Below are 11,629 nucleotides of genomic sequence, written 5' to 3' on the forward strand. Positions count from 1 at the left end.
TGTTTTTTTTTTTTTTTTTTTTTTTTTTTTTTTTTTGGTATCGGGGATCGAACTCCTGACCTTGTTGCTTGTGAGGCAGGCCACAGAACCACTGAGCTAAATCCCTAGCCCTCTTTCAGGATTCTTTAAGGGTTAAATCTGTTTCTGAGACCACTTGGAAGCACAAGCAGCTAGCATTCAGGTTGCAACTCAAGACTGGCTGTAAGTTAAAACTAAAATTCTTGTTGTAATCCCAAGTTGTTCTTATGTCAAGCCTGTCATAACTCGTGGGTCCACATTACACATGTATGCAAAAATACCATCTCTCCTGTAAACTTTTACTCTGCTTTCCTAACTAGCCTCCATTAGAGCCTAATCAAAAGGTTTTGGCTTTACAATAGGAGAGTGGGCAGGGTTTGCTAGGCAGACATACTGTCCAATCCCACAAAGTATTGCAGGGGTGAGTGAAGGCACTTTTCCTTCTGGCTATGAAAGTTCCCGTCTGTCGAGATGAACTGACAGAAAAAAGCCATTTTAGTCCCATGCACACAGGAGCCTCACAGGAGAATGTGAGAGTCCAAGAGGCCCAAATGGTTCATATTTTTTAGCAGGGTAAAGAAAAGGAGTGCGTGAAAGAGATGAGACAAGTTTTGGAAAGAACTGAAGGAATTTTGTGGTGGGCAAGGTTGTGTTATGATGCAGTTTTGGGCTAAAATCTCTGTCAGCGAAGCCTCTGGAAGAGTAGGACATAGCCTGGGAGTGGTGAGGGCTCCGGGCACTCTGGGGGATTAGCCTTTCTTGGCGGACACAATTCCTACGTTGAGTCGATTCAGTGTGCTTACCTACCAGAGTGCCATACCCTGGGTTATCGTTTTCTGAGCCCCAACAACATTCCCTTACGTCTACCCAGCTGCAACATCCGGGCTCTCACAGCCCTGTCCACCCTTGCAGCTTCTGCTCTCAGTCTGATTGTAGCCGTGTCAGGCTCCCCCAGTGGATCTTGGTACCGCAGTGCATGGGGCTCCCCCACCGAGGAGTACCAGGAATTTCTCCTCATCACTCTGACTGTCGCGAGCCGGCGACGCAGAGCACTGTCCAGCAGTGTCTCAAACCTGAAAGAGCAGCGGGGTGGAGATGGGGCAGAGAGAAAGGAAGGACGCCAAGACAAGAGTCTGATCAAGGCAAGCGGCGGCCTTTTAAAGCAAAAAACCACAAACTATTATGGGATGGCGTTACCAAAGTAACTGAAAGGTCACACAGGAAAAGAGCAAACAGGTTCACCAAAACAACCCACCGTGAGTAGTAGTAACCCGGACAACCACACATCTAAAGGTCAGAGACAAGAAACTGTAACTTTCAGGAATTCCACAAAGGAAACACTCTACCTGCTCAACTGGAGAAACTTAACACATACAGAGTTACTAAAGTTAACAATGCTTACAACCAATACTCATGATCCCCACATCTGACCATTGTACACATCTGGGCACATGAGGCTTTGAGTGCCCCATTGGGGGTTGAGCAAAAGGACCCTCGTCTGTATCAATCTGCCTATTGCCCGGGCAGCTTCAGACCTCCCCAGACTGGGTGAAACGCAGCAGACTTGCCTGGTACCTGCAGTGTGGGGGACACCTTTAGCCCACCCATCCCTGGCCTTTGCTTTAACCCCGTCAGTTTACACCTTATTCACCTGTTTCTTAGTAACAAGAAGATGTACACCTCCCTTCTTCCTTTTACTTTCACCCCTATAAAAGTTTTATTTACTTAGTAACCCTTTAAAAATTTCCACTTTCCTAGGAGTTTGGTTAATCTGCCAAATGGCTCATAGAACTCAGGGAAAATATTTGCCAGTTTATCACAAAGGACGGCGTTACAAAGAATGCAGACGTGGGGATGCCCAAGGCCAGGCACACAGGAAGGGGTGCTGCGCTGGTTCTGGAGCCTCTGCCCATTGTGCTGTCTGGGAGTTCCTGAGCCTCTCCTCTGGGTTTCTGTGGAGGCTGCAGTGCTTGGAGCCCGTGGCTGGCCATGTGTCACCAGACCCAAGTCTGAGTGCCCCCTAAAAGCCAATGCTGAAGACGAGTTGGGAAGGAGATTTGTTATATTTGAGGGCCTGCACCCTGAGATGATGAGGGGAGCTGCCATCCTCTAAGAAAGTACCACCTATGGCCGGGGATTTAGTTCAGTGGTTCAGCTGCCTGCCTTGCAAACACAAGGACCTGAGTTCAATCGTTGGTACCAAAAAGAACCAGAAGTACCAGCTATGAAACTCAGCTGTGCAAGGGGCACATACACAGAGAGAAGAGGGGCAGAGGGCTGTGTGCTGGGCAGGGTCTTCCTCATCTAGGGCGTTCATCTCCTTTTTGTCTGGCCACAGGGTGGTGAGTGACTTTGACCTCCTGGAATTAGTTTCTGTAATATTCTAGACAAACACCTTTTGTGCAGGTTACCTTGCAGAGCAGTTTGCTGTGCTTTGTGTTTGTTGATATACTGTGTACTGACCTAAAGCGGAAGGCAGAAGGAAGGATGTTATATAGTTGCTACTTTGTCGTTGTTTTTTAAGACAGTATCTCTTCTATTGCCCAGGAGGCCTTGAGCTTGCAGTCCTCCTGACTCAGCCTCCCAAGCAGCTGGTGTACACCACCAAGCCCAGCTACACATTCTGATGTTATGTGACATTCCAGATGTTGTGAGACTATAAATCCGAGGAAAGATTAGTGAGCAGTTGGCATCGTAATCATTTAGGTGGTGCTTTTAAAATTTTAAATGTTGCCGGGCGTGGTGGCACACACCTGTAATCCCAGCACTTGGGAGGCTGAGGCAGGAGGATCACTGTGAGTTCAAGACCAGCCTGAGCTACATAGTGAGTTCCAGGTCAGTCTCAACTACATAGTGAGACCTTGTCTCAAAAAACCAAAAATAAATAAATAAATAAAATTTTAAATGTTGGTGGGAGGCACCTCTGAAAAAGGCAACTCCCAGTGGAGCAGCTCCCGTTAAAACTGACCATCAACACACTCGCCTCACATGGAGGATTTAGGATTTTAGGGTTAGCACACAATCCCCAAATCCAGAAAGGCCAGAAGTGCATATCCGAGTATCCCAGGACTCCTCACCCACTCTGTCCCTCTTCACCTCTGAGTGTGAGGCCAGGTCTGCCCCACCGCTGGAAACCAGGTTCCCTTTCCTACCCCAGGATGGCCGAGGCCACTGACTCATTCTCTTGTTCACACGACAGCCATCGAGGATGAGTACAGTGGGCCCAAGCTCGAGGACGGCAAAGTGACAATCGCCTTCATGAAGGAGCTCATGCAGTGGTACAAGGAGCAGAAGAAACTGCACCGGAAATGCGCCTACCAGGTAACGCACACGCCTGGCACCCTGGGTCCCCTGCCAGGATGCCAGCGCCGAGCAGAGTGAGGGGAGAAGCTGCAGCTCAGCTGCCGCCTTCTGAGTTACCTCGCACACTTGGCCAGGGCTGCAGTAGTTTTGGGAGTGGCAGGCGATGCTGTTGGCCAGGTGTGCGATACTTGCAGAGGACTTGGGAAGGGGCTTTCTTCGGAGTGGGTGGGGAAAGCAGCTGGCCCAAGTTAAGAGGGCAAGAGAGGAAATGCGTGGTCAGCAAAGGCCTCGGGTAGCCAAAGCTGTCCTGAGAGTAGGAGGTTCGTCATTGTGACAGGGTTGGTGGGCATGATGTCGCCTCCCCTCTGAGGCAGGTTGACTTCCCCAGAACTCGTCTCTGGTTGGTGTGGCTTTGTGTGCAAAAACTTGGAGAGACTTTGGTGTGTGTTTGTTTTTTGGAGAGACTTTGGTTTTCGGGCTACTTCCTTAGGCTGTCATCCATTTTCCTTTAGTTCTGTCAGAAAACAGTTACAGCAGTTAGCTTCAAGAGTTTCATTGCCTTTATTTTTTCCTCTAGAGTTTACATTTCAGTCCATAAAATAGATCCAGTGAAACCGGGCATGGTGGCACACAAAAGCCAGTGAGCGGCACCAAGCGAAGGAGATGGGTTTTGTAGATGAGAAAGGCTGAAGAAAGCAGAAATGAACAAAATGCAGATCTGGTCATTTCTAAGTTACTTTCCTTATATGACAGAACAATAGAAAGATGATTGGTTAATATCAAATTACTTTAGGTTGCTTTTTGTAAGTGTTAAAGGTTGTGAGGGTTAAAGCCAAAGGAAACCAAACTTTATCACACCTGTCGAAAATATGTGTTTGGGAAATTTGTCTGTTCATGCTCTTGACTTCTCAAAAGGTCAGATAAATATCATGGTTTGGCCGGATGTAGTGGCTCATGCCTGTAATCCTAGCACTGAGGAGGCTGAGGCAGGAGGATCACCATGAGTTTGAGGCCAGCCTGAGCTACATAGCAAGACTCTGTCTGTCTCAACCTTCTCCACCCCTACCAAAAAACCATGGTTTGAGCATGGTGACACTTAGCTTTAGCAAGAGTGACTTTATTTTGATTTTAGGCCTGGTCTGTGGGGTCTTGTGCAAAAGTTTAATCTAAAACAGTGACCTAGTGTTATTTTTATTTAACAGTTCAAAGGGTTTGGCATGCCAAAGTGCCACATTTTGGGCTATAGTTTATGAGCCCAACACATGCCAGACATTTTGTGTGAAAGAACCATAAGAGACTGAGGTAAATAAAATTTCTCCTCCAAGAGATGCACCTTTCTTGTGCTAGGCTTGAGAGTGAGGGCCCTACCGGCCTCATCTGTGGCTCTGGGCGTGGCTTTGCCTGGAGATTGTTCACTCCCATTTAGTGCTTTGGGAAGGAATCAGGGCTCTCCCTTCAGCAGAGCAAGTGATCTCAGCCCCAGCAGAATTCCAGGGACCCCTAGTGCCTCTGTCACCAGCCTCTGAAACCTTGAGGAACCGACGTTCAGCCCCGCTGCCAGCTTTGTGGGTTGCTAAGTTCTCTGTCTCTGGTGTTGCCCCCACTTTTCGCACCTCGGAGGTCTCTGCCCCCAGCTTTCTCACTACTTGTGTGAAGATCCTCAGAGGCAGCGCCGAGAGTGGAGACAGCTGCGCCTCCCTGGCCTCTCCTCTGTCACCACGGCCCACGCTTGGCCACAGCAGCCATGGGCTTCCCTCACACCCAGCCTGGGCAGCGCTGCCCCCGCTGCCAGCGTGAGAGCCGCGGGGCCTCGTTCCCCTATGGAAGGGCTGGCTCCGCACTGTCTGCAGGATTCCTTTAGGTTTCTTTGCATCCTGACTCTCTAATTTTTGATTGACTTTTAAAATTAAATTTTGTTGGTGACTTGCCTTGTTCTCATACTTAGCAATAATCTTATAATTTTCTATGTTCTCACCAGATGTAGACACCCCTACTTTTTTGTTTTAACACTTTTCTCCCCAGCTTTTTATTTTTTATTATTATTATTTATTTTTTGTACTGGGGATTGAACTCGGGCCCTTGTGCTTGTGAAGCAGGCGGTGGAACCACTGAGCCAAATCCCTGGCCCCCAGCTTTTTCTTTTGAAAGCTGACGAACCAACAGAGAGGTTGAAAGAACAGTGCCGTTCATGTCTGTGCACTCTTCACCCCACGCTGTGTCTTCTTACACGTTTGTGCGTGCGTACTTTTTTCTTCCTTTTTCATTCTGGAACTATTTGAAAATAAGCGGCAAACATCATACCCTGTACTTCCTAAGAGCAAGGCCTACGTCACAGCGCTGACGGATGCCTGTGGCCCCGGTGTGTGCATAACATTGGGAGGCACTGGCAAGGTCATCTTCAGTCCATGAAGGCAGTACGACCTCCATTTCCAGACGCTGCAGTTTGCCCTAGAACATCTGTTCGTGCAGAGAGAGTCTCACCCCTTTTTGGAGGGATTTTTATGACAGTGACTTTTAGATGCAGTTTTCTCTCGGGCTCGCACATCCTTATGCTGATGACTAAGAGAAACCAAAATTCAAGGTTTTCTCGTGAGAACAGCGCTTGGGGCCACCCCGGGCCAGGCAGCACCCACTGCCCTGGGCCTTCCGCCCCTCCCCTCAGCCCCGCACATCTCCTGCGTGTCCAGGCTCCCTCTTGCTCACAGTCTGCCCTGCCTTCTAGATCCTGGTGCAGGTCAAAGAGGTCCTGTCCAAGCTGAGCACGCTCGTGGAGATCACGCTCAAAGAGGTGCGAGTTGTGGGGCGGGCCGCTCCCTGACTGGGGGTTGGGGGTACATGGAGCTCAGCTCAGGAACTCACAAGCCCACCTGGCGCGGTCTGCCCCCCTCTGTCCTGATACCCCGCTGTGTTGCTTTCCTCCTACGTCCTGCTCTCCTTCTGGCCTCTTCATCTCTGCCCCACCTGCTTCGTTGCCGTGTCCCCTGCCTGTCTCTTGCATGGATCTTCTCGGTCTGCCCTGACCTCTGCCCCCTCCCCACTTCTCTCTCTGGGCCCCTCCCTCTCCGGTGGCCTCTTTTCTTCCAGACAGAGAAGATTACAGTGTGCGGGGACACCCATGGCCAGTTCTATGACCTCCTCAACATATTTGAGCTCAACGGTTTACCCTCGGAGACCAACCCCTATGTATCCTTGTCAGCAGGGCCAGGCTGGCCCCCACCCCAGCCCCACCCGTACCTGTGTGGAGGAGGGAGAGGAGCCCTGGCCAGGTCCAGGAAGCCTGTCTGGGCCCCAGCTCTTGTCTGCTCCGAGAGCACACAGACGCCTGCAGTGCCCACACTGTCTGTCCCCGTGGGTCCACCCAGCTGCGGGACCTGGCAGGTCGCTTCTCCTAGAGCCCGTTGCCTCGCTGGGAGCCTGGGGGTTGAGAATGAGTGAGCCGACTTGTGTGCAGGGCTGAGAACAGGCCCCGGCCCATACTTGCAGTGTGGATCAGACTATGCTGTTTGCTTGATAAACAGCCTCTGCAGGGCCACCTGCCTGTGCGCTGCGCTGGAGCCCTGTCCCTCTCACCTCTGGCTTTGGGCCTGCTTTTCGGGTCAGCTCAAGCAGCTGCCTGCCGGGGTCCCCAAGCCTGGGCTTCCCTGAGACACAGAGGAGGTTGGCCTTCTGCACTGCCCTCCTTGGGAATAGATTTCAGGCACTGAGCCCCCTCGGTCCTCTTTAGGAAGGACTGGTAGGAGCCTTAGCGGTGGGGGAGACCCGGGAAGGAACAGCCAGCCCCTCGTGCCTGTCTTCGGCCGCCCACACTCGCCGCAGTCTCCTTAGCCTGGGGTAGATATTTAATGGCGACTTCGTGGACCGAGGCTCCTTCTCCGTCGAAGTGATCCTCACCCTTTTCGGCTTTAAGCTGCTGTACCCAGATCACTTTCACCTACTTCGAGGTGAGCTTGGAGGCAGCAGGGGTTGGGGGCATTGTGGGCAGAGCCCTTGCCTTTCACTCTGAGCCTGCATTTCTTTATCTGAAAATCAAGGGCCGTCGTTGCTGTTCACCTGGTGAATTCGCGGTGATCACGCCCAGGGCCGCCTCATAAGGCTGAGCAGGCTGTCCTGGTGCCGCCTCACACTTGGCTTTTCCAGCATATGGCAAGCAGAGGTCACGAGGGTGGGGGAGTCTGCTGTATTACTCCCCAAAAGAAATACATATGTCGCGTTTTTTAAAACAAAATCCCCCAAAACGAGGCAGAGTTGGGGTGATGAGGTCACTGGCTGGCTCACCTGTGTAGCCCAGGCTGTCGGTGCCACCTCCCCATCTCCGTTGGGCCCTCACGGTGGCTGGTGGTTGTGCGGTCAAGGCTGTCAGCCTGTGGACCACAAAGAACAGAGACTGCTTGAGGGCTCCCAGGCCGCACAGGAACTGCCCGGGGGTTCCCGCTCCAGGAGGAGAGGGAGACAGCAGCTGGGGTGTGTGGGGCTCCCCTTCCTCAGACCATCCTGGACAGCCCTGCCAAGAGTGTGTGGCTGAAGCAAACACCCAACAGGGAGAAGGAGCTGGCAGTCAGGGACTTGCACATACCGAGGTCCTGGGACAGTTGGGAAGCTCTGGTGGGTCCCACCCTGGGCCATGGCTGTGGGGCTCCAGCAGCAGGAATCCCAGGGGGAGGGCTGCATGGAGGCTGCGGGCCTCCGTGTGCCCTGCAGTCATCACAGAGCCCTGAGCAGAACAGGGTCTGGGCTGCCTGAGATGTCAGCAGATTCCCAGCCTCAGCATGGTCAGACTGAGGACCAGGTGGCAGTAGGTGATGGTGAGGGGCTGCTGGACCCGGTGGGAGCAGGCTTGGGCCCTGAGTGTGTGCCAGAGAGCAGGCACAGGACTGGGGAAAGGGACCAAAGGGGCCTGCAGGTTTCCAGCCAGGGTGACCCGAGGGCCCTGATGGTGGTTGGTGGGCCCGATGTGGCCTCAGGGTGTCATGGGGGTAGGTCCCCAGTGGCTGTGAAGTGCAGATTCTGGGATGGAAGATAAGGGACAGCAAGGACTTGCCAGGACAGCAGCCCCCAAAAGGGAGGGCCAGCCACCAAAGTGGGAGGTGTGGCCAGGGGAGGCAGGAGCCAGGAAAGGGCAGTGAGGGACCCTGCGGGCGGCATAGAGCTCGGGCTATGGTCAGAGCAAGGCTCCTGGCAGTGGGGACCACCTCACCTCCCCAGCTGGGCAGCAGGGAGGTGAGCAGGTGAAGGGCAGCACAGCGTGCCACCTGGCTGTGTCAGGTGCCGGCTGTGTGTGGGGATCCTCTCCAGTCCATCCTGGGGGCCCTGCAGTCCACAGGGCAGGCCCTGGCCCTGATGCCACGTGCAGAGGCCCTTCTGGCACCGTTTGTTCCCTCACAGAGGTGTCCACATCTCTGAAGGGCCGGTGCCTGTGGACCACCCTCCCAGTCCCCAGGTCTGTTCCTGAGGGTGCCTGGCAGGGGGTGCTGAGGAACCTCTTCCGCCTCACTCACCCAGGCAACCACGAGACTGACAACATGAACCAGATCTATGGCTTTGAGGGTGAGGTGAAGGCCAAGTACACAGCCCAGATGTACGAGCTCTTCAGCGAGGTGTTTGAGTGGCTCCCGCTGGCCCAGTGCATCAATGGCAAAGTGCTGGTGAGGAGGCAGCGGGGACCCCCATCCCACTACCGGGCAGCCAGGCAGATGTGCTGGTGCAGTGAGGAGAGGGGCGGCTCCTCCCATATTCCCAGCAGCTCCCTGCTTCTCCCAGATCATGCACGGAGGCCTGTTCAGCGAAGACGGTGTCACCCTTGATGACATCCGGAAGATTGAGCGGAACCGGCAGCCCCCAGACTCAGGTGAGTGGGGCTGGTCTGCCGAATGCCTTTTCCTCCAGGGCCTGTCTCCAGTGGGGAAGAGTGTCCTGGGCCCAGACCCGAGCTGTACCCGTGGCCCTGCCACCGATGGGCTTTGTGCCCTTGGCAAGGAGCCCCACGTCCAAGAGTCGCCTGCAGTATGGGGCAGTGCTAAGGCCAGGAGTGACCTGTGAGCTCAGCCCTGGGAAATGGGCAGGGCCCTGACCTCCTTCCCTCCCACCAGGTCCCATGTGTGACCTGCTGTGGTCGGATCCGCAGCCCCAGGTGAGTGAGAGTGCCCGGGGTTGGGCCTAGCTGAGCAGGTGGGGTGGGCCAGGAGCCACCCTGAACCTCCCACCTGCCTGCCACCCCAGAACGGGCGCTCGGTCAGCAAGCGGGGTGTGAGCTGTCAGTTCGGGCCGGACATCACCAAGGCCTTCCTGGAGGAGAACCACCTGGACTACATCATTCGCAGCCACGAGGTCAAGGCCGAGGGCTACGAGGTGGCACATGGCGGCCGCTGCGTCACCGTCTTTTCTGCCCCCAACTACTGGTGCGTCTCCACCTTCCCCGCCCGGGGCCTCTTCCTACGCCACAGGTTTTTGTCTCTCTGATTTAACTTTGTGTGATGGGAAGAAAGGTCCATGAGCATAGATGAACATCGCTGTGTAGCTGTCACCGCTGCACGCTGGAGGCCACGCCAGCCCCGAGCCTTCCATCTTCCTTGACAGCCCACCACCTTTCTGACGGGAACGTTTTTCCCTCTCTTTACCAGTGGTGCCTGTCCTCTCCTCTCCTACCACTCCGTTTCTCTGTGAAAGACTCGTGGGGGCCAGGCTGACACCCCTCGCCCTGTGAAGTGCTTCGTGCCCCCTCCGTGCTGCCCCACACTGCTCCCACTTCTCCTTCCCCCCTTTCCCCTGCCTGCCCGCCCGCCCGCGTCCTCTGGCCCCTTTCTTGCCCCTGGGTTCCTCCTTCCCGTGCCCATCCCTCGGGCTCTCCACATCTCTGCCTCTCACCTGCAGGCGATGTCCCTGTCTCCCACTCTCCCTTCTGCCGCCCCTTCTCCTAATGCCCAGCCCTGACCACACTGTCACGTGCTCCCGTCCCTACAGCGACCAGATGGGGAACAAAGCCTCCTACATCCACCTCCGGGGCTCCGACCTGCGGCCCCAGTTCCACCAGTTCACAGCAGTGGTGAGTCGCCCGGGGTCCCGTGCCCCTGGGGCTGGGCCTGGGAAGCGGGTCCCCCCGCGGGTGCGGGTGTTCACTGTGTGTCCCCTCTGCCTCTGCCGCAGCCTCATCCCAACGTGAAGCCCATGGCCTACGCCAACACGCTGCTGCAGCTAGGAATGATGTGAGCCCGTGGGCACCGCACCCCAGGGCCCTCCGCTCCCACCAGCCCAGCTGAGCAGAGCAGGCTCCGCCCCAGGGCAACGTTGGACCCCCTTTTACTTTGTAAAGTTTGTATTTATTCCCCTTTAGGTTTGCAGAGGGGGTGGGGCAGAGCGGGGCTGGCCAGAGCCTCCGCTCCCAGGACGGAGCTGGAGGCCGTGCCGGGGCAGGGCGGGGCCAGGGCATTCGGAGGAAGGCCAGTCTGTCTCGGGCGGGGCGGGGCCGCGAGGATTCCCCGCCCCCTCGTTTGCATGGCTCCTCCCCTGCTGAAGCAATAGGGTCCCGCTGCTGCAGGCAGACCCGAGGAAGAGGGTCTTCAGGGAGGCCTTGCCTGCACCCCCTCCTAGGAGCCCCAGGATGGGGCTAGGCTGGGGTCCACCCCCTCCCCAGCTGTTTTATGTCTGTAATTAAATATGTTAAAATAAAGTCATTATTGTAAGTCACCTTGTCTCTGGAGGCGGATGGTGGGTGCTGGGGTTGGGGCAGCTATTTCCTGGGGAGCCTCAGGGGTGGGAGCCTCCATCCCCCAGCCCTGTGGGAACCAGATATCAGCACAACAAAAAGATGCACTAACTCCAAGTCCTTCTGGGTGGTTTGAAGCCTCAGCTCGAGCTAGTTGTGAGAACCCCCAGTCTGCTAACATTTTGGCATAGGTCCTGCCAGATTTTTTTCCTGTGCCCATGCATCTAGTTTAAAAATTAGTAGGAGTATGTGGGGTCCACAAAACAGACATACTGGCATATTTTTACATTTCAGGAAAACTTCAAAAAGGTTAATAGTTTAGCTATTGCAGAAAGAGTAAGCACGGAGGTTTTCATAGCTACAAAAATTAAAGCCTTAAATGTCTTATTACAAAGCCTCACAAGCCCAGCGGGCAGAAGCAGTTATTTTTTTAACCACCTCTCCAGGAATACTTGAGCCAGAAAGAAAATCTTGATTCTAAATTAGAAACCACAAAATCAATTCGCTGGCACTTAATGACCCAGCCACCTGAAGTCAGGTCCCTGTTCAGTACTCCTGCCTGGTCTTTATACTTGAAAATGGTCGAGGGGTTAGTTTTGCCTCAGTCCA

General features: G+C 54.4%; 1 protein-coding gene across 1 annotated transcript in view; it reads left to right on the forward strand.

Moving 5' to 3' along the window:
• LOC104873977 (serine/threonine-protein phosphatase 5) overlaps positions 1-10,988 on the forward strand; it is a 19,402-nt gene extending 8,414 nt beyond the window's left edge. The window contains exons 3-12 of the mRNA XM_033765863.1: positions 3,218-3,339; positions 6,044-6,109; positions 6,406-6,504; positions 7,157-7,262; positions 8,821-8,963; positions 9,079-9,166; positions 9,408-9,448; positions 9,538-9,716; positions 10,279-10,360; positions 10,462-10,988. Coding sequence (XP_033621754.1) covers positions 3,218-3,339; positions 6,044-6,109; positions 6,406-6,504; positions 7,157-7,262; positions 8,821-8,963; positions 9,079-9,166; positions 9,408-9,448; positions 9,538-9,716; positions 10,279-10,360; positions 10,462-10,524 — 989 coding nt within the window. The 3' untranslated portion in view covers positions 10,525-10,988. The remainder of the gene's footprint in view (positions 1-3,217; positions 3,340-6,043; positions 6,110-6,405; positions 6,505-7,156; positions 7,263-8,820; positions 8,964-9,078; positions 9,167-9,407; positions 9,449-9,537; positions 9,717-10,278; positions 10,361-10,461) is intronic.
• Positions 10,989-11,629: the final 641 nt, after the last annotated feature.

Source organism: Fukomys damarensis, unplaced genomic scaffold (genome assembly GCF_012274545.1).
Source record: "Fukomys damarensis isolate Sample0158 unplaced genomic scaffold, DMR_v1.0_HiC HiC_scaffold_19, whole genome shotgun sequence".
NCBI lineage: Eukaryota > Metazoa > Chordata > Mammalia > Rodentia > Bathyergidae > Fukomys > Fukomys damarensis.